Source organism: Chelonoidis abingdonii, chromosome 9, assembly GCF_003597395.2.
Source record: "Chelonoidis abingdonii isolate Lonesome George chromosome 9, CheloAbing_2.0, whole genome shotgun sequence".
Taxonomy (NCBI): Eukaryota; Metazoa; Chordata; order Testudines; family Testudinidae; genus Chelonoidis; species Chelonoidis abingdonii.
The window spans coordinates 4,668,121-4,691,415 of NC_133777.1; the positions used below are offsets into that span (position 1 = coordinate 4,668,121).

The 23,295-nt window shown below is 43.3% G+C and overlaps 1 protein-coding gene across 3 annotated transcripts in view; it reads right to left on the bottom strand.

The window, feature by feature from the left end:
- The window catches only part of LMF1 (lipase maturation factor 1), a 346,467-nt gene that overhangs the window by 213,038 nt on the left and 110,134 nt on the right, over positions 1 to 23,295 (bottom strand). For 2 of the 3 annotated variants that reach the window (XM_032762724.2, XM_032762720.2), the window contains exon 2: positions 21,989 to 22,137. In XM_032762724.2, the coding sequence (XP_032618615.1) occupies positions 21,989 to 22,114 (126 nt within the window). In that variant the 5' untranslated portion in view covers positions 22,115 to 22,137. Of the gene's footprint in view, positions 1 to 16,910; positions 16,972 to 21,988; positions 22,138 to 23,295 lie in introns of those variants that run through there. The other variant, XM_075069143.1, reaches the window with a different exon arrangement.

Here is a 23,295-nt window from a genome sequence, read left to right on the forward strand (position 1 = left end):
TCAATTGCAAAGTGCACAATAGACTGCAACTAGAGACAAGGCATGATGCAGAGCTCACAGGAACCTGATTCCTGGCCTTGCATACCCACAGCCAGCAGGTGCTAGAAGCCCTGAAGATGCAAAGCTGCCAGCCCCTTAGAGACAGACAATATCACCTAACAGTGATCCTCCCTGAGGGTGAAGAATTGTGATGGTGGGCTCAGCCTGCTAAGCCAGGAGAAGACATTATGAAAATGTATTATTCTTATTTGTACAACAGCGGTACCTAGAGGCTCCAGCCAAACTGGGAGCCCCATTGTGCTAGGGATCCCACACACTCAGTAGGAGACAATCCCTGCCTCAAGGAGTTTGCAACCTAAATGGACATGACAGACAAAGGAAATAGCATCCCCAGAGAACCAGAGAAATGTAGTGACTTGCTCAGCATCCCAGGCTAGCACCTTTACCACGACACTATCCATCTGTTCAAAAACACAGGGCCTGGGGAGCAAACGGTCAGGCAGAGCAAGAGATTCTCAGGCCTCAATAGCAAAAAGCCCCCCCCCCGCCCCCCCAGATGGCTAGGGGAATAATTTTTGTCCTTGGCTATAATACAAAATGGGGTTAGCATAGTAGGTCATTGCAAAGACGATGGGAGGACTAATCGTGCTTCCCGGAGCACGTTCACAGAGTCACCTATCAGCGGCGCTTGATATGCAGATGAGACGGTGCCTTCATTTTAACAAGGAGCTGCAGATCACAGCCCATGGCTTGAAAATTAGAGAGGCACTTGGGTTGTATTAAATAACATCCATGCATGCTAGGAGGATTCTTTCATTTACTCCAATGTCTCGTTTATATAGTGAAAGAATAAAGTGACTCTATACAAAGAGTTGTCAAATGCATCAAGTAAAGAAGTGGAAAAGACACACTATCTTTTCCTGATCTCTTCCCCAGTTAGTCATCTTGCATGGTCCTTGTAACAACAGCAGGTAGAACATATTTTTTAGAGAGGCGCGTGATTGGGTTTTTTTAAGTTGATGGTGTCCCCCACAAGAATTCATGCGTCACGTGAAAAAGAGATCAAGAAAAAGCTTACTACAAAGCCATAGTAAACAGACAGGGAAAAGGAAGAAGTGGGATAGACCAGATAGGTTACCCCCCTCAATCCCTCAGCCAAGGTGGGACTGTTCCATACATTACATTTCCCAATGCTTTGCCCAGCCTAGTTTTAAAGGTTTCATATGTAAGTATGTGGCACCACACTCCTTGGGAGATCAATCTGATTGGTTGTCCACCTTGCCGTCACTTACCTGCCTCTAATTTTTGTGTCCCTCCTCTCCATCTTTGTTCCAACTACATCTCTTACGCCCTCCATTCATCCCTCCCTCCACCCATCCTTCCCAAAATCCCTTGCCACACTCGCAAAAAGTTGCCGAATGATCCTAAAAGCTCCCACAAACCTGTAATCATTGCACTGGTCTAACCACTGCCTATGCCTGTCATCTGTATCTTGCCACCTATTTTCAGAGATGCAGCTTCCAGTGGTGCTGCAAATAGAGCCCAGACTTTCAGTGGCACTGAACTGCCCGAGGCAACTGTAATACAGAGGTTAGAGCTCTCCACTTGGTTTTCACACTCGGGTAATTGATTGAGGGCCAGGATCTAGAAGGCACTAGGCATCAACTGATTCATATACAGGTATTGCAGGACAGGTCTTGAAATGTGCACACCTGTGTGAGTGAGTGATAGATTGCCAGCCTTAAACCTGAATCTCTCTGCTTTGGGCTCTTTAATTTAAAGTGGTAACGTGCTTTAAATCTCATTTTCCTGCTTTTTCACTGTGCTCTTTAATCCCTCCCTCCAGAAACTAATCAAGGTGCCTCTGACTCATTCGTATTCTCTGCTCCAGTCATCTTCCCTTGTAACTTATTGCACGTCTCTGATACTTCAGAAGACACAGTTCTGCCTTAATTCTCTATTTACTAGTTTCCTGATGTATAGCTTACATCTCCTGGCTCTTAAGCCCTTCTGCCAGCGTGACAAATTGTATTTCCAATAATGACAATACTTAGCATTTTTATAGCACTCTGCATCTTCAATAAGCTTTGCAAACATTATGTAATTTAATCCACCTAGCCCTCTCCATGTCCTGTAAGCACTGTCGCAGAGTCATTTCTTTAAATATACCCTGGCTAATGCAGTGTTGCAAGCTGATCCCAATATGAAATAAAATGGCCAAGCTAGATAAACCTTTGAAGAATGGAAATGCATCCATTAATGGCACAGATGTTGTTATGATTTATTAGCACAAACAGGTTTACTATGTATCACACAGTATCTAAAGTATTGTTGGTGCTATAAAAACAATCATAACTCCCAAAGCTTATGGTGTGTTCTCTAAAGGACGCGGCAGAATCTGGCGGGAGAGCACTGAAGCACGTCTCCATTCGGTGCCACTGTTATTTTCTCTGTTTGTTACACAGAGGGAGAAGTCACATTTACGGAAGTCTCTTGTCGGAGGAGACATGAAGAATGACGGCATATCAGACCACGCTGGGGAGCAAACACAGGAGCAATGAAGAAACTACACCCCAGTAACAGAGATGTATAAAACACATCTCAGGACATCCTGAAGGCATAAAGCACCAAATCATTTTTAAAGGATACCAGAGCTCCTGCTCAGCCTGGCTTTTACCCTCATCATCGCATTTCAACCCTGCTTCCCCCATAACACACACACTTGATACTTTGCAGGTTAATGTGGTTGTGTTTCCTGCATCCTTTCATGTGCCCACAGCACAGAGTTGAGATAACCCACCGCCACAGAAACTTCTCCTGGCGGAAGATGACGGGAGCAGTGAGCAACATTCACACGTCTACTGCCTGCCAAGGCTGATAACCAACCAGAAGGACTGCACAGTCCAGAAGCAGGGGCATAAAGCAGACAGCATGTCGGTTCTCCGTTTCCCTTTGGGACACACTCTAAAAATGGTCTCCTCCTCTGGAATTGGCCAGGTCTCAGAACACATTGAAACAGTGCTACTGGCTCAGGTCCCAGAAATGTAGCAGTCAAGAGATTTGGACCAAAATCCTCAACGCTGTGCATTAGCCCATTCTACTTCATAACTAGTGAGCTACCACGCCGGCCCGAGAGAGTTGCTAGTGGAACTTTGCCCTGTCACTCTTAAACAGGAACCCCAGCAGGCTTGCACAAACAAAGGAGGCAGGAATCCATAGGCATTTAACCTTCTCCTTGATCAGTTTCTGACAGATATTCACACTGACACCCTTCTTGCTCCACACAGCCCTGTGTTCAGACAGGAGGGGAGTTTAAAATACAGCATTTAAAAGAATCCTATTGCATTTTACATGGTGAACCAGTCGTGCCAGGCTGTGCACACGTTCCCCCACTCATCAAAAAAGAGGAGGGGGAGGGTCAGCCAGCGGGGGGGAGGAGGAGGTGCGGGGAATGTCTTTAGTTGGACATGACAGAAATCAATATAGATTACAGCAGAACATTTAGCAGCACAATCACTGCTGTGCAATTCCAAAGGGACCATCTGTTTGCTAATATCCAACAGTTACATAGACATATGTAAGCAGCCAACTCTTGCATTCGTCTTGGATCACAGAAATCCACTTTGAGGTGGCAGACCTCAGAGGTCTGAGGGCTATTAGCCTATATTCCAGGCAATCTAAAGGCATTTGGGTACAAAAGGGGTTAACACTTAAGTCCCTGGTTTAGGGGCTTAGGTTCCACTGCCATGCACGAGACTGCTGCTGAATCCTGTAGGTGCCTAAACTCACTCAACATCTATGTTTTTGCAGTAAACATTCCCTAGGCATCTATGTTTCCACCTAAAGGATAGCCACCTGGACGCCTAGAGGGAGGCATATCTCCTGCTTAAGCCCCAGAGCATTTTACAAACCAGGGAAGATGAGCGTTGAGCTGCCGAAGTCCCGTGCGAGACCCAATCCAGCAGGTGTGCTCAGAGGGCACCTACGGGTGAGTTCACACAAAACAGCCAGTGGGGGGAAGAGGAGGGCTTCCCCCGTAACTTTTGTCCTGGTTCTCACCTGGGCTGTGGGAGACCTGCAGTTCAAATTCTCCGTCCACCAGAGGCAAAGACGGGATTTGAACAGGAAGCTCTAACCATTGGGCTATGGGATATTCTGATGTGGGGCTCCCTCAGTCTCTCCTACAGAAGCTGCTGCTCTGACTAAATAATTGAAGAGAGTCATTGCAGCACGGACACTGGATCCTGGGTTTCCCACCTCTCAGGTGCATGGTCCAACCAGCAGACTAGAGAGCCAATCTCATGCTCGGGTGCTCGCTCTCTCTAGCGCAAATGACAGAGAGAGAGAGAGAGAGAGAGAGAGAGAGAGAGAGAGAGAGAGAACATGCACCAGCATGAAAGTGGGCTTCTTGCTACCAGCAGAAGCACCTGAGCGCAGGACAGGATTTGCAGTTGAGGCTCTCAAGCAGAGATAGTTGCCTTCCTGTAGCCCAGACTCAGGCACTTATCACCAAGACAGTGGCAGGGCTTAGCACATACCCTGTCACTGGAATCTCCCATTGGCTCCCTGCACAGCATGCTGGCTTTTGTGAATCTCTCTCCCTGTTCATTGGATAGGAGCTTAGGTGCCTAGCTCAGGCTTTGTGAATCGCAGGGGTTTTCTAGGGACCTTACTCCTTTTGTGCAGTCAGGCCTTTGAGCCTTTCATAAACAGATAGTAGAAGTTAATAGAACAGAAGTACTTTATATCTCTTTTGACTGTAAAGGGTTAACAAGTTCAGAAGCCTGGCCTTCACCTGACCATGAGGACCCATAGGACAGTATACTTTCAAATCTTTAGGAGGAAGTTTTTTGTTGCTGTTTAGTTTTTTGTTTGTTCTCTCTGTTCTGAGAGTACCGACGTGCACCAGGTTTCTCTCCAATCTCTGCCATACAGCTCTATTCGTTAAATATATAATCTAGGAAATAAGCAATTAGCTTTGTTTGTTTTCTTTATTGCAATTGTGATGCTGAACGAGTTATGGTGTTGCTGAAGAGTTCAAATTTGTTTTTGCTGAAAGGATTTATTTACTGTATGACTTATATGGAAGGTATTCAGTGTCTATCGCTGAAAAAACCCTTTTAGCTTATTCCATCTTAAATTACAAATATTGTACTCTTCTTCTCTCTTTTAATTAAAGCTTTCTTGTTAAGAAAACCTGAGTGTTTTTTATTCTGGTAGAGCCCACGACGGTCTGGATCCACCAGAACTTGTGGAAAAAGAGGAGCGAGGAGAAACGGTTAATTTTTCTCTCTGTTTATATTACTTTTCTCTCTCATGAGATCTGGAGAGGAAAGAGAGGAGGGAGAAGGTGAATTTCCTCTCTGTTTTTTTTGTGATTCAGAGGACTTTTGAATCACAGTATTTCCAGGAACAGAAGGGAAGCCTGAGAGGCAACGTGGGGAAAGTGTTTACTTTCCTTTTGTTTAACTCCACATGGATTCTGTGGTCGTTGGTCCCGGGCAAGGTTTTGGGGGGACCAGAGTGTACCAGGCACTGGAATTCCTGGTTGGTGGCAGTGCTACAAGTACTAAGCTGGTAATTGAGCTTAGAGGAATTCATGCTGGTACCCCATCTTTTGGACGCTAAGGTTCAGAGTGGGGAATTATACCATGACAGAGCCTGTCCCACATTTTTACAGGATGAACACAAGCTATAAATGAGTAATGAAATTTCCATGCAGCTTTTAGCATCAATCCTCAGAATGCCAATTGCACAGTTAAAACTTAACAGTGATGCAATTAAACTGTACCAGCTTATGCTTCCAGCCATGACTCCTGAGGTACTACACCCCGCTAACTTCCTCTGCATCAGGGATCAAGCTCACACAATGTAGATAAAGTCATAAAGAACATTACACACATACTCAGAATAGCTCCACCACCTGGGGAAAGAGGGAGAGAGATGCACTAGAACTAAGTTAATTCTCCACGGACAGAGTAACATCCCAGTTATGTGAAGGTCCCTAACAGACGCAGGACACTCATGCAGCAAAACGCACTCTGACATTACAGTAGCTGGTACTGCATAAACTCTTAAAGAATCATATGCATTTGATTCTCTAGGTACCTGAATGATTAATGCTTATCTGGTAACAGTCATCCTACACTAGGGATGGTCCACATAGGAATACTCAATCCCTGCCCCAAAAGGGCTCACAGTCTAACAACAGCAGTTTTATTGCAGGCTGGTGCAGAAATAAGTAACAACGGAAGCTGAACTGTGGAGACATTTTGTAAGGTACTAATTACTGTCTCTGGTGCCCAACCCAAGCCCTAGGGGACGCCCAAAATTAAAACGTGTCATTAGAAGGCGGATGCTTTCAAGCCTAACGTTTAGTTCGCTCATTGTTCCAGTTGCATGTTTTCTGATTTATACATTTTCCACACAAGAACTTGATCCTCATTGCTTGCCTACTATCACTTACCTAGTCAATCCCTTACCTAAACAGAAACATGAGTTCGCACCTAAATTTTCCCGCAATCTCCAGCCCTTCCATCTACCAACCACTAGCATCTCTACAATGCCTTGAAAAAGAGAAGATGGGTGTCCAGGAGGTTAACAAATCTGGACCAAGGAGGAAGAGTTGTCCAGAGTCTAGGGGGCTGCAGAGAGAGCTCTCTCATTTATACCAAAAGAGCTCCAATACATGCAACTCTGACTGATTACAAATGCAGTAGCAAGGTCTGGGTAGGAGAGGCAATTTTTCAGCTTTGAAGGCTATTTCTGCACCCATTACACATTCAGATTGTTCAAACAATCCTGGAACCTGTTTTATCAAGGAGATGACATGTTGGAGACAAGATGCACCCACACGATTACTCTGTCAAAACAGGTCCATAGAAATGTCTAAATCTTCCGCCTGACTGGCCAATGGTAAAGCCGCGTTCTGCCTCCTGCTTGAAGAACAGTATTAGATGCATAACAAGCAGAAGCGACCCACCCAATTAATCACTGAGGAAATCATCAAAGTTCTGTCTCTGGTCAAAAGAATCAGCCTTCGTGAGCCAAGATTTAGCTTGATCCAAACCAAGCTCTCTCATCCTTGCAGCTGTGGCACCACATTGGAAACCAAACGGGAAAGCGTTATGGGTAATGCAATGCAGGAAAACCACATAGCGGAGAAATCAAAGGTGCCTCCTACATTTCAAAACTGTTTTAATTTATTTACCAAGGCCATTGTAAAGAGCTGAACAGGGTGAACCCTGCTTAAGGTTTTCCCCAAGTATCATTTTAAATAGTTATATTCATTTGCTGTAACCAGGCATGTGCCCCTTTTGAATTCACTTTTTATGGATAATGAGTTTTATCGTCATGACCAAACTCAGGACAACATTTTCAAAGTTGTGTGCACAAGTATTTGTGAAAACCAAATTTTATATCTGCAAATTTACATGTACTAAGTCATTGGATTTCATATAGGAATAAATGGGTGAAATTAAAGGCATGTGATGATATACAGGAGATTAGACTAGACAACTCCTCGTGCTCCTAAAATCTTGGAATCTATGAATAATATGCACGCTGAAAGTTCTTATACATTCCTCTAATGGAGGAGCAGAAATAATCCTCTGTGACTTATCTATTCAATCACAACAGATCAACAGGGCTTGAACAACAAATTAAGAGGTGAGAGATAATTGTTTGCATTAGGACAATTCACCGTGCCTCACTCCACTCCCAAAAACATCAAATGGTTTCACAAAACAAACAAATTTGAAAACATTGCTATCTGCTTTCAGCTCCTCTATGAACAGAGAAAGGGGCTAAAGTTTGCCGAATAAATTGTTAGCGGTAAATTATTTTCTCAGCTCTCACAAAAAGAAGCTGGCAAGGTATATTGTTGCTATCTCAAAAAAAAACAAAACAAAAACTGCAGATCTAAGAGATACAGATGAGTATTTGGCCTTATTTAGAGCTCAGTATTATCATGGACTTGTTTAAGCTAGAAACAGCTCTCCCACCAGCAGCATGATGAGAGTATGAAATCCAAACAGAACAGGTTTAAAGTTATGTCATATTTAGAGTAGCTAGGGCAATCAGAGAGGAGATAAAGCTAACTGTGCTCCTAACTGATCACATATACAGAGCCTAAGAGCTCTCTGGGGAGTGGAAGAGCTAGAAACTCATGTCAATGGAATGCACCAGGGAGAAGCATACACAAGGTAAGAACAATAATGATTTGCGATGGGGGTGAATCCTTCAGCTCACAGGGCCCAATATGTTTACCAAGCCTTAAAAATTGTCCCTGACCTTGCTGAGTATTACTGCGCAGACAGCACCACCAGGCAGCGGTATAGCAAGAGATTGCAGTGCAGAAAGTAAAGGCTTCTCCCCTTGGCACGTCACTAGCACCTTTGGTTAACTTTGGAAGGGCTGAACAAAACAGAGGCAAACACCTCTACAGACCAGCAGTTTAGTTTTAGTGAAAACAAGTGTAACATTTTGCATCTTCCTCAGCTTTCGCAGCCAAAGCAAGAGAGAGCTTTAGTTAAAACGATGCAAATTTCAAGTCACGGCACACTTCTTAAGCAAATCAATTGCATAAATGTCTGTTTTTATTACTTGTTTCCTAATAACCTCCTCGTTCACACAAAGGGACTGAAATTCTGTTGCCACTGCATGTTTCTAAGAAGCATCCATCTTTACGCCCCACGATAATGGGATATTAGGAACATAAAACACGTAGAGTGAATCAAGTAATTATGCTTTTAAAAAGCCAGCAATATTTGAGATCAGGCTACCGCTTGCTGCCAATCAAACTCCAATAAGCAAAGTGAGAAAGTGCTAATGCCTTTTGGAATCACGTAGGAGGCAGGTTCTTTGAAAGTTGTGTTTTTTTTAAATTTTACTTTAAGTTTCTTGCATGTTCTATCTTTTTTTTTTGGGGGGGGGGGGGGGGAAGGATGGGAAACCAACACCGCGCCTCCCCTCCCAACCAGGGCAAGCTATACAAAGTAAGGTCTGCTTCACAAACGCCCTTCTTAGGACCTTCGCAAAGAGTTCATGCATAACTTTATTAGCAGCAGGGCCGGCTCCAGGCACCAGTGCAGGAAGCAGATGCTTGGGGCGGCCAATGGAAAGGGGTGGCACATCCCGGTCTTCAGTGGCAAGTCCCTCAGTCTCTCTTGGAGGGAAGGACTGGCCGCCGAATTGCCGCCAAAGAATGAAGCAGCACGGTAAAGCAGCTGCCGAAGTGCCGCCGATCGAGGTTTTATCTCCCCCCCAAAACCTCCTTTGCCGCTTGGGTCGGCAAAAAAAGCTGGAGCCGGCCTGATTAGCAGTCACCGGAGGCAAGGATTTAAAATAAAGTTGTAGGATTGGGATCCACCCTCTGGAGCCAGACACCAATTCAACAGCATGAGAACATGGACGACACAGTATATGGCAAGAACTCCTGCCCCTTATAGCACGTGCCAATGTAAGTGAGTCAGGATTCATGCTAGACATCATCAATCTTTCTGCATCATCTCCCAGCGGAGGGTTCTCCTAATCACTAATGTTTCTCTTTCATTTTCTCTTCTGGCTCCCCACTCATCTCAGTCCCTGATGTGATGATCAGTCCAAGAAAGCCTGGACACTACTTGCTACAGAGCCCAGTCTCAATGCAGATTCATCCTCCAGGAGTAAAGAGTCACTTCCGCCCCTGAGGTGACCGCTTGATTGCTTTGCAGTGTTACCCTAGACAAAGGGCCGGTATTGCCAGCGTTTTAGATGGCATAACACTGCATACTTCACAGGGATGTTGGGAGGATTTCTTCGGGAACGGGCCTGATCTCCCTCTCACTTACACTAGTGTAAATCTGGAGAAATGCCATCAAAATCTCTGGAGTTAAACACCAGTTTGAGACCAATGCAAGTGAGAGAATCAGGTCCAATGTTAACGAAGCCCCTGAAAGTACTAAATGTGCTGTTATTCACAGGAAGGCACAAAAAGAGAGAGAATGGCCTGCTTTGCAAGGCAAAATATTCCTGCGCTGCCTTTCTGAGCCCAGCAAGCTCACTAACACAAAGCACTCAGAAGTCTTCCTCTGACCTGCTAGGCTTATGGGTGGCTGAGCCATACAGTTAGAAAGATTAAATAGATCAGACTGCTCTGGGGTTCTCAACCTAGAGGCTACCAGCAGGCTTGAGACCACCCTGTCTCTCTCTTACTGCTAAAGGGGGACCACCAAGATGGGAGCAGAGTGCCAGAGTAGAAATGGTCTGTGAGGGGATGTTGGATGGGATGGGAACTGAGTTACTGCAGAGAATTCTTTCTTGGGTGCTGGCTGGTGAGTCTTGCCCACATGCTCAGGGTTTAGCTGATCGCCATATTTGGGGTCGGGAAGGAATTTTCCTCCAGGACGGATTGGCAGAGGCCCTGGAGGTTTTTCGCCTTCCTCTGCAGCGTGGGGCATGGGTCGCTTGCTGGTGGATTCTCTGCAGCTTGAGGTCTTCAGATCATAATTTTGAGGATTTCAATAACTCAGTCATGGGTTAGGGGTTGTTATAAATGTGTATGGGTAGGGTTTTGTGGCCTGCCTTGTGCAGGAGGTCAGACTAGATGATCATATTGGTCCTTTCTGACCTATGAGTCTATGAGTCTATAAATGGAGGTTGCAGCATGGAAAAAGCTGAAAACCACTTCAACGCTTATCATCCTCTTTTTAACCAAATCACCAAAGATGTGGAAGATAGAATGGAAGAAGACCCTCTATCGGCTGTGTTAAATATCTTTTGACAATTTAATAGAGAACAAAAGAATACTTCACCTTTAAATATCCAGCCTTCCAGTTCTCCAAAAAAAGCTTCTGAGGCGCAAACTGAGAATCGAATTTTGGAAGCCAAACAACAAGATGCAGCCATAACTGCTTCATATCCCCAAGTTCCGAATTCACTTTTCAACCACGCAACGCTCTAAAATCTGTATCTGCTGTTTAAAAAACAAAAAAAACACAAACCGTAAAATAACCACCTTTCTTCAGTTGGAGAGGCAGAGGAGGTAGCATGATCCACTGGACTCCTACAGACCCATCGGGCTGAGACTTTGGAGACCTGGGTTCCGCTCCCAGCTCAGATGCTCACCTGACTTTGGGCTACTCACACTCTCTCTTTTTTGTGCCAATGTTTTCCCCTCCTACCGTTAGCAGGTCCTCTCTCTTGTAAGCTCTTCAAGGCAGGGACTGTCTCTTATTATGTGTTTGAACAGCACCTATCACAACTGGGCCCTGATCTCAGTTGGGTCCTGTAGGTGCAACTGTAAAACAAAAGCGTGCTCAGCTAAACCACAGTGTATTACAGTGACGTATAAGTTCATTCGGATGTTTAAAGGGGCTTCACACACATTTGTGGCCTATCAACCATTGAAGTGGGACAGCAGTTGAGTGGTGCCCTCTTCCATACGCTATTTTTTCTGAGGTTTTGAATCTTTCAACAAATTGAGCTTTCAGGAGTTTAAAAAAACAAATTTTCTATTAGGACACTTCAGTTTTAAGAAATCAAAAATATGATGTAGCGCGAACAAACCTCACTGGACTTTACAACACACATCGCTGAGTTTCGGTTTAAAGCAGAAAATTGTCTCCTTTGTTTTTCTTTACCATTAGTCAATCATGCTGCAGCCCTGGCAGCTCTTCTTCAGGAAGTCATTAGAGGGGGCAAGTGGTTATAGGAAGTGCTCGAGCGTGTGGTTATTGCATTCTGGTGAGATCAACAATGAACATGCAAATTCAGGGTGAGCAAACAACAAAACTTTCGCCCTACCCCTCCGTTCTTTCAGTTCGGAATTCCGTGGTACTCAGTCACCACAGAACAGGTTGCCTATCTGCTCGTTGAAGGGACTGATACGGAAAGGTTGCCATGGATTTAAGGGCATCAACATTTGTTTTGGTGCAAAGTTTTTAAGTGTTTACATGTGTGCGAGCACTTGAAGTGCAGCGGATGAATTACGCGTGGTTACTGGAGCCTTGTTCTGAAACAGAGTATGGAAAAAGTAGGCAAACAGAATACACTGGAGGAAAAAACCTTGGAAACGCAATTCACACCCTCGCTTCTTGAACAATATAGGAATCGGTCCCACACTCCCTATTTCAGAAAAAGAAAAACTATTGAGTGGAAAACTTACTACTAACAAAGCACATCAGGAGGATCTGCAACAAGCAAATGTTTCTGAAATTATGAAAGCAGATTGTCCTTTGGGGGAGGAGGGGAATGGTGTTAGGGCTAGCAAGAGCACACCAACAAAACCCCAAAAGAAGTAAACCTTATTGCAAGTCAGAAGAAGACTCCCTGTTAAAGCTGACCATCTGGTTTCAGCCTCAGAGAGATGTTATATCAAAACATTTGTACTGAGCTCACCACTGGAGTGTCTGAGGTTAAAATTTCCAAACCCATATTTAGGTGTCTACCTGGAAGTGGTGTGATTTTCAGAGGCACAGAGCACTTCTGCATAGGCATCCAACTACATACGGTGCATAACACTGATCAAGCCTGGAGAGCATGGATGTGGGGTCACGTAGGCCGAAACAAGATTGGACAGAGTCTCCTGGCCAGCCACTAGTGTTTTTTAGTGCAGCTCTCTGGATGATCAGGAAGCAAGGAGGAGCCTAGGCAGACACCAAAGCTGCAGACTATCCTAACAACCAAAGCTGTCTCCTTGAGAGAGAGTGATGCTATGAAAGTGGCACGTGCTTTTCTGTCCTCAGAGGTATTGCATCTGATTCTGATTCAACCAGACGTGCTGCATCAGATTGCTGAACTGAGCTAGGCTTTCAGAGACGGTGGCATCTGATGTGGAGCTCACCTGCGTATAACTGGTATTCGACCAGCGAGCCTTTGCAAAGTCCCATAGTATGGAAATTGAATGGGGTGGGGGTAGTGGATTTCTCTCAGGGCGGGGGGGGGGGCTTCCACAGGTGAAGGGTCTGGCAGCTGAGGAGCCCTTCTGCTCTACTCCCCAAGCCCAAACTTCCACAGAAAAAACTGCCGGATGGGGAAGAAAATCTGTGAATTTCCACTGGGGAGGGGTTTGGACCCCAGATAATGCAGATCTCAGCAAGGATCTGCTGGAGACCAGGGATATCTGTGCAGCACCCTAGCGTCCCCCACAATCCCCTCTTTGGCCCCCTGAAACGCTCCCTGTCTGCACAGCTCCAGTGGGGGAAGGAGGCTGTCCGTTACCCCCGAGCCTCCCTTAAAAGCAGGTTCTGCAGCCTAGAGGGATTTAGTCTAAGATAAGTCCTCACAGGGATACAATGGGGGTTGCAGGCCCCTCAGTTCTCCCCCCTCACACACATGGCACAGGTCCCCACTTCCTGGAAGACTCACTGTAGGTGTGGCCCAAGGGAAATTAGCCACCTTCAGCACTATCTCCCCATTCTGCATAGGAAGGTGTGGTCGCTCATCCACACACCGTAACTCTTAATCCTCCTGTAAATATCAGGAATATTCAGAGTCTGATTCTGACCATCCAGCTCTCCATGGTTTTCCCTCATTACTCTTCATAACATGAAGCCACAGTCACGAACCCACAGCACAAAGCCACAGACAAGGAAATGCTCTTGGCTGAAATCCTGCACACTTGCTACGTTGAATAGACTTGATCACGTACGGTCATTTTTTAAAATTGGACTTTGTGTGAGTTACCTAAAGTCAATCACAAGATGAGAAATCCAAAGACTGCCCAAGGGAACTCCACTTGCTTGGAAGATGAGGTTTTACAAGGACGTTTTATCTTGGTCAGCTAGAGGAATAAGTGAATAACCAAAGAGGAAATTCTAACGTGAATTTTTTGTTACATATAATATCCTCCAATCCCACCCATGGGAAACCTTCATTCAGTCCACATTTGTGCATATGTTTCAGCTCCTGCCTGGATTAGAGCAGAAATCAAAGACTGCGCTGGAACAGGTGCACATATGGTCTGGGAGGAAACTTTGGTTTCACGCGTTAAACTTGCTTTCCAGGGCCTGTCAGCCTCATTATCCCAGCCTAGAAGGAAACGTACATATGTTTGGGCACTTAGACATTAAAGGTATCATCAATCACTGATTTCCACTTGCTTGGACTAGATCCTTCTTTTAATGACCTTTCCATCTTTTGCTCTAAGATGCCTGCTACTTATATATCAACAAGCAAGACGTAAGAAGTCACTCCAGGGGCAACATCTATTTTGCTCAGGACTCTCTTTAAAACTAACTGGAGAGTTATTACTCTCTAGATAACAGTGAGAAACAGAACTGAGATAACTCAGCGATATCAGAGAGCATGTAACTTTTTCACGATGCATTATATCAGATGTGTCACATAAGGCAAAATACGTTATACAATTAATAAGAAAGGAGCAGAGCATTCACAGAACTAGACTTCCATTTTAAATGAAAAATGGGAAACAAACTTGCTGATAAGATCCAATTTGCCTGTAATTCCTATGCCATGGACTCTGTCAAGCTTTTTAAAGGCCAGGTAACACAAATTTGAGAAGTTGTAAGCTTTAAGGCCTGAGAAAAGGAGTTACAATAAGGACCCAGGAAAGAGATTTGCAATTCTGTACAGATAAAAAAGGCCAGAGCCTCAAGATATCATAAGGAAAGTGTGTCTTTCCTTTGGACTGTAATGTGTTGGGATTTGGCACAGTATTTATATTCACACACTGCAGGGTGCCAAGCAAACTGTTGGCACTAAGCAAATAATAATGCCCCTCATCCTTTTTTTCAAAGGTTTTTGTTCTAAAAGTTCCAAGAACTATTCCAAGATCTTGTGCTTGGCCTCTGAAGGGTTAAAAAAGCCTCACTGAGTGCCTTCAGGAAGAGAATCTCTCGCTCAGACAGAAGCATTTGTTTAAGTTATTTTCTTGACATAAAGATAAAGCGGCTTGGTAGAATTCAACTTTTTTAAAATAATTCCAGTGCATAATATCGAAGTTTATTTTTAAGCTTTTTTTTTTTTTTTTTTTTTTTAAGATTTGTGTCAATTTAAATTTTCACAGTTGATGGAAATTATGGAGTAGCCAGGCTACTTAATGACAGATGTTGAGACTCAAAAATTGAAATTTTTATAACTATTAAAACTAGGGCTGTCGATTAATCATGGTTAATTCATGAGATTAACTCAAATATTCTTTGCAATTAAAAAAATGAATCATGATTAATTGCAGTTTTAATTGCACTGTTACAAAATAGAATAGCAATTGAAATTTATTCAATATTTTAGAAGTTTTTCTACATTTTAAAATATATTGATTTCAATTACAACATAGAATACAAAGTTTACAGTGCTCACTTTATCTTATTTTGATTACAAATATTTGCACTGAAAAAATGAAAAACAAAAGAAATAGTATTTTTCAATTCACCTCATACAGGTACTGTAGTGCAATCTCTTTGTTGTGAAAGTTGAACTTACAAATGTAGATTTTTTTTTGTTACATAACCAATCAAAAACAAAACAATGTAAAATGTTAGAGCCTACAAGTCCACTCAGTCCTACTTCTTGTTCAGCCAATAGCTGAGAAACAAATTTGTTTACATTTACAGGAGATAATGCTGCCCACTTTTTATTTACAATGTCACCTGAAAGTGAGAAGAGACGTTTGCATGGCACTTTTGTATCTGGTATTGCAAAGTATTTATGTACCAGATATGCTAAACATTCGTATGCCCCTTCAGGCTTCAGCCACCATTCCAGAGGACATGCTTCCATGCTGATGAAGCTCGTTAAAAAAAATGTGTTAATTAAATTTGTGACTGAATTTCTTGGGGGAGAATTGTATGTCTCCTGCTCTGTGTTTTACCCACATTCTGCCATATATTTCATGTTCTAGCAGTCTTGGATGATGATCCAGCATGTTGTTCGTTTTAAGAACACTTTCACAGCAGATTTGACAAAACACAAAGAAGGTACCAGTGTGAGATTTCTAAAGATAGCCACAGCACTCGACCCAAGATTTCAGAATCTGAAGTTCCTTCCAAAATCTGTTTGGGACAGTGTGTAGAGCATGCTTTCAGAAGTCTTAAAAGATCAACACTCCGATATGGAAACTACAGAACCCGAACCGCCAAAAAGGAAAATCAACCTTCTGCTGGTGGCATCAGACTCAGGTGATGAAAAAGAACATGCGTCGGTCTGCACTGCTTTGGATTGTTATTGAGCAGAACCCGTCATCAGCATGGACACAAGTCCTCTGAAATGGTGGTTGAAGCATGAAGGGACATATGAATCTTTAGCACATCTTGCGACACCAGCTACAACAGTGTTCTAGCCTCCCATATTCCATAGTGACACAGCTGCATGGGATATATTGAATTAGGTATGTTAGAGCCCCAAAACCACCTTAACCTAACCACTAGAGAATACCTTCTGCACAGGGGAACCCTCCAATGTCATGGAGCCACTGAAACTGTTCCTAAACCACTCCTAGACTTTGCAAAGGGTCTGGCTAGAGAAACGGAGCATGGGCAGGGGATCCTTACTTTTCAGGAGTCTGGCTGCTGAATTGCCCCCCGGGGACTCTACCAGGTAGGACTTAACAGGCTGGCTCTACAGAGTTTCACCTTGTCAAATCCAGGAGTGGGTTTGGCCTCTTACAGCCCATGCTCAATCCCTCCCCATGCTGCAATGGAAATACTATTTTTCCTTAGAAATATTTTGATTTTCCAGTTGCACCCCTCCAAGATAAGGAATACATTATTGGCCGCTACAGACTAAAGGCTCGAGGGGGCTACATAACATCCTAGTCACACTGAAGTTCTGTGCAGCAAGAAAACTCTCACCATGCAGCCACAGAGTCATGAAACATATAGAGTGCATTTGACCAGTTAAAGGACTAGCAGATTAGGCAACAAAGCCCAGTCCTACTAGATGCTAAATGCTCTCAGCTCCCATCAACTCACCTTGCAGGAGACACTCAGCGTCTCAAGAGAGTGGAACCTTTGATGTCATGAGACAGTTATGCTGCACCAAAGAATTTCATTAAAGGTCAGTCAGCAACATGTTATTGCACTTACTAAATTTTAATAACTTAGACCGTGGCTGCCTGCACCAGACTAATGGATAAACCATGCTGGTCAGCTACTAAAGTAGTTATCATTCTATGTTTATAAAGGAGAGTACAGGAAATTTAATTTGTAATAAACCTTGGATGGATATTTATAGCAGGTTTGGAGCCTATTTCCCAAATGCTTGCTACCCATACCTGAATCTATTCTAAAAATCACACTCCAGTGCTGGAGACTATATTTCATCACTGAACCTACGCAAATCCCCCTGTTCTCAGGACACCTGCTACACCTAAGAGTCTTATCTTCTCAAAGCCATCTAAGAGGTCCCAAAAGAATTCCCAGTCAAATTATTGGAGAGTTGCAGCAGAGACTTTCAAAATAAATGGGAGTTGGGCTCTCCCTTTGGCTCTTTTGTGGAGCGGGGACGGACTATGTGCCTCATGAGATGCTCTAGTCCAGGGGTGGCCAAAATTACTGACCCTCCAAGCTGCATACAACAGTCTTCAGAAGTCCAAGAGCTGGGGCACACCTGTCGAGGCATGGAGCTTCTTCCCTGTGGGAGGCACCCGTTGGGGCTCGGGGCTCCAGCGCTGTCAGGCACGCCTGCCAGGCCTCGGGGCTCCAGCCCTGCTTCTGCTGAAGCCCGGAGTTCCTGCAGGTGCCCCTCATGGGGCTGAATCCCTGAGACCCCCCCATTCTGCTGGGAAGAAACCACTAGTCCCACCATCCCACTGCAGGGCAGAAGCACTTTAACTGTAAAGTGAGCCGTGGTTTGGCCACTCTTGCTCTAGTCAGTTTTTGAAAAACTTAACCTTAGCCAACTTCCAGTAAAATAGTGCTAAAGCAACGCAGTGAACAGCATGGTATTTTCTATATCCGCAGCTATTTTTAACAGCAGAGGGTTTCAAACTTGCTTTTTTTCAAACTGAACTTTATTAATTGTGGATAGCATTTGTTCAGCACGGATCTTGGTTCTACAGCCCCTTCCTCTGGCTAAACTCCCAGTGACTATGCAGCTTTGGCTAAGAGAAGCAGATAAGACTGGTCCCCATATCTGTATTCTAAGCTACCCTTTTAAACAGGTTTTCTTTAATAATCATTTCAATTGGAAATTAAAAGGTGTTCAGATTTTTCTTTATATGGCTCCATTTTCCTCGTTGGCCAAAAGAAAGGCTGTCAAGATGCAAGATTTTTCAAGGGGAACGGTGCTAAATGGAAGACTGGAGGGTGCTAGCTGCCTTTACCACAATGTCCCTTCAGACAAAACCAGTGATACAAAGGAGTCTCTGGAAAGATAACTGGGGGAAAGGCAAGGTTGCAGTTAAATAAATGATGGCAGAATTGCAAAAAAGTGAGGGGGTTGGGTGGTTAGAAATCGTGTGAGAACAAGCTCTCTCTCTCTCTATGACTCTGACCTGAATAAAATTTGCATGCAGTAATTTCTTCATACTCTGCTACCACAATAACGTGCAGTGCTTACATGCAAGTTAGGGGGAAAATAGTCAGGGACAGAACAGTTAATGGATTTTTATTCTTTAATTCCAAAAAGGCTCCTTTTGAGTTTGGTTTGAGCAGAGGGTAAAGGTACTACATGGCTACTGTTTTATCTGAACAGGTTTGCCCAGTCTAACCTGGCACAGGAAAACGGTTGCATATATTGTAGAATTTAAAGGGCGGTAATTGTTTTTACACTTGCTTCCTATACGGGGTTGGCTAGCGAATGCCAGGCCCAGCAAAAATATTAAAAAAAAAAAAAATTCATGTCCAGATCTTGGAAAGAAAACACCAAACTTGATTCAAAATTCCCAGTTGGCAAGCACACGTATACATGTGTGTGTTTCTTTGGTTTGCTCTCTGGTTACCCCCACTCTCTCAAATGTCTAGCGTCTCATCATACAGACAAATGATTCCAAGTTTTTTTCACATCTTTAACTGATTTGACAGCCATTCGTGTGTTCCTGGCAGTCGTGGATGCTGGCAACAGAAAATAACCACTCTGGATCACTTGAGTTTTATGCGAAAAAGAAATTTCTCAAGGTCCATGTGTGGGTTGATGGAAATTTAACAAATAACTTCAGTCTCTGCTCCCAAATTCAAATCTATTTGCACCAACTGACTGACCTGTGAACCACCTCCCTCTTGATTCATTTCAAAGGTTTCTTTACACAGGAATTTTCTCAGCAGGAAGTCACAGAATACACTTTGAGCAGAGAGAAGTTTTGTTACAAGCTTTTGAAAAGAGAGGCGAGAACGCAAAAAAACCAGGCAGTCTGCTATTAAACCTGATTAAAACAAAAATACCATCCACTTAAGAAACTTCCAGCCCCATGTCCCATTTTGCTACGGTCTTCCCTCCCTAACTTGGAAAAAAAAATCATGATTTGTACAGGTCAGAATTGGATGACATTTTGGAGTGAAACAAATGTAAATAGTTACACTGCAGTTTCATTTTTGCTTCTTATTACGAGTTCCTAAATCACAAGGACATGTGGGAAAGTTCTCGTGAGCAAATCATTGATATTTGCAACAAAGGTCACCACCTCTGACAGTCAACAGTCATCAGGGTCAGTCCAAGTAAATCTGAGGCCCCCATGCAAAGCCATGTGACTGGGTCCCTTAGTTTCAAGGCTTACGAATCAGTGTCCAACCGCCACCTTTCCCACAACCTGCCCCAGTTTCGTATGCTATGGGAGCTTTGAGGAGGAGAGCAGAAGGGTGAGTTTCCTGGAGGAGGACAGAGCGGGTCTCTCAAACAGAAAGTAGGAGAGGAAAATCTGTGACGCTATACAGATAAGCCACAGTAAAGGAGAGGGAGATTTCATGAGTCCCCAGGAGGCTTAAGTTATTGCTGCCACAGAGCTCTGAGTACACATAAGGTAGCTCAGACATCACACTACACAGCACAAAAGCTGGACAGTAAACAGGAGAATAGCATTTCAGCCTGGACCTGACCAGATGGGGCCTCTATGCTGTGGCGGGGGGGCCACTGCAGTGACTCTCCAGCAGCTCTGGAATACTTAGCTCCAGGATGCTGACATTCCAGCAGAGCTTATGCACAATTAGTTACAAATTCATTGATAGTTTACAGTAGGTAATTTATAGATGCTACTTCCCCCTTTTCCGTTTCACAATCTGGGAGACGATGCACTAGCTTCCGCTTGGATTTCAGACTTCATTGTTAATGTCACTTTTTCACAGTCAGTAGAAAAACCACCAGGGACTGCCTGTTTCAGTTAATTCTCATCCTCTCCCTTATATATCCGCAATCTTGCTGATAGTCATTCCAGTCATTTTTCTAATAGCGTTTCTCCCATCTGTCACCAGCAGGAAGACTCCATGGATCAGACTGCGAGACTGCCATCATGTTTTCATTCATCTACCTAGGTAAGCCCAAACCAGAATATCTTCTTCGTCAGAAATGTACTGAATCTTTGTTCAGCCCAGCACAGAGATCTTTACATTCGCCTCGCCTTTCCCATCTGATCTCGGGCACTGCCAAATAAGACTTCAAAGTTTTTCAGTCTACAAAAGCCAGCTTTCTTAAGAGCCCAAATTTCCATTCTTTAAAGTATAGTTGAGATTATACATGCATCAAACAGCCTTAACTTTGAGATAAGGTGGTCTTTAAAGCCGTGTTGAGGTTGTTCTTGGTGCCAATGTCTATGCTTATCCCTCTTTTAATTTATTTATACATTACTATATATAAAGAGAGATTGATTTCTCAAAATGGAGATTATGTCTAATAATGAATAATGGCATGGTTTGTATAGCACATTTTAGCCAGAAGGTTCTCAAGGCACTCGAGAGGCATTCCAACAATGATTCAATCCTATAAACCCTTCCTCGGTTGAGCAGTCCATTCTCAACATGCAGTTGCATTAAAGTCAATAGGATTACTTGCATGAGTAAAGGCATCTCATGTGAATAAAGGTTCCCAGAATCAGGCTGACTTGCTTTGAGCTGAGAAGTCTCATTTAGATGGAACAAACATACCGCGTGTATTTCCCAACACAAAAACACATCTGCAAAACTCACTGCTATTGCTACTACGGTTACACTTCTTTCGAAGTATTGGGCCTAAAGCAAACCCAGCTGGTGTCAGGTTTCTAGGTCTGGAGGTGAAGACCTTAACAACTCCATATTATTTACATTTTGATATCAGTTCCAGGCTCCCTTGAACTTCAGTGTGGGACACAGGTTTTCAGAAGCTGAACACAAATTGGGACCCACAAACTTCTACATGGCCTCAGGCTAATTCTTGGGCTAAGAGCCAAGAACCGTGGGGTATCCAAAATTCTGTTTCGGCTCCAAATGTTGTGCCTGGGTCCCATCTTTAATTTTAATAAAAAAACCATCAGTTGCTGACGGGTTCTTTTGCTTTGAAGACTCTTGGCCATCTCCATTCGCAGCTGACAGCGGTGCACCAATTGCTACATTTGACAGCGTAAGGCCTCGAGAGTGATATTTCAATAAGGTATGCAAAGAACTTGGTACAGCTCCTGCTTGGGGATTTCACACTGGGGTTCTCACCCAACGTGCTGAAAATCACGTTTCAGAACCTTCAAAATCACTTTACAAAATATTTTTAAGGGACAAGCTTTCAAAACTAATGATTTCCCTCCTTCCCCCCGCCCCATTAAAATTGTAATAGCAGTGCTAAAATGTTCATATACATTTCCAGTCCTATATCTGTTGATCTCGTTAAAGGCAGACACCAATAACAAGCTGAAAGAGTCAATGAAACAGAACACCAAATATTTCCTCCTGCATTCTCCTTGCTTATAACCAGAGACCATCCTAAACTACAGAACATAAAAAAATATTATACCAGTTATAGGAAGCAAGTGGGTTTTCTGCCAGGATTAAACATTTAGAATTAGCTTCTCTAGTAAAATGTAAAGAGATCATCTTCTTTTGCTAATGTGATCTCAGAAGTCTGCAGAAGCATAAGTGCTTACAGTTCCACTTACCGCTCCAAGCATGATTCTGAAAATGAGCCATCGAAATCCCCAGATGACAATTTGGGAAGGCGGAGTGTAGTTAGGTAACCGGGAGAGAGTCCAGAGCGGGCACAGGAATATTCCTAAGAACCCCATTTCCAGAAGCTGAGATTCCCATCCTAAAGTGGAAATAAGAGAAACGGTTTGCTGTTAATTACTCTTCAAGGAATTTTAAGCATATGAGAAGCAGAATATAAAAACCCTATGAAATTATTGATTTAACTTGATCCTTAGTTACTCAGTTCTCTCTGAACACACTCCACATGTCGATGGAATTGACGTTACATTCAATTAAAACTGTTTAAAGGGGCAGCACGATCTTAAAAACAATCAACTCACACTTCTGACTGAAAGTGGTACCAACTAACATTATATATCCACCTACCACTCTAACTGAAAGGGATTAGAAAGAAAAAACTAGAGAATGGAGATTTTTGTTTGTTCCTATTACAGCCCCATGCACATTTTGTGGGTATTTAGCTTTGCTGTCTATCCTCTGTCACTAAGTCTGTGAAATTTCACCTTTTATGTGGGTTTTTACAAGTGAGAGAGAAATATTTTAAAAAAAACATAGGAAAATATGATTACAAAACCATAGGAACTGGCAGTAAAACCCAAGAACAGCAGTAATCCTGGCCAAAACTTATCTCTTTAGATTTCAAATTGGCTTTGTCCCTTTAAAATATTAATTCCCGGAGAAATGCTGTAGTTGCTAATTTTTAACGGGGGGAAAAACACAAGAGGGTAAACAGCATGCTGAGGCTATTGTAGCAGCTGACTGCTGAAAACAAAAAGTCATATTACCAGAGTATTTCAGTCTAGAGCAATCTCAGCTTCACAACAGAGACCCCTTTACAGTTTAGCAAATTTATGTAAAATGTATGTCCGGAACTGAATGTTTCAAAGTCTAGTTCCCAGGGCCTCTATGGAGATCAAAATTTGCTTTTCATTTTATTTATTTGTAATAGTTTATGTGGCTACATTCTTCGACAGACAAATTCTGATTCAAGAATCCAAAGGTTTCTCAGCATTGTCCTGGCAACTGCTCATCTCAAATGTTTGCAACATCTAGCTGATTAGGTTAGAACAAATGATTGCACCTTTCACCGCTAATAGATTTAGGCCTGGTCTACAATATGCCTTTAAACCGATTTTAGCAGCGTTAAACCGATTTAACGCTGTACCCGTCCACACTACGAGGCCCTTTATATCGATATAAAGGGCTCTTTAAATCGGTTTCTGTACTCTTCCCCAACGAGAGGAGTAGCGCTAAAATC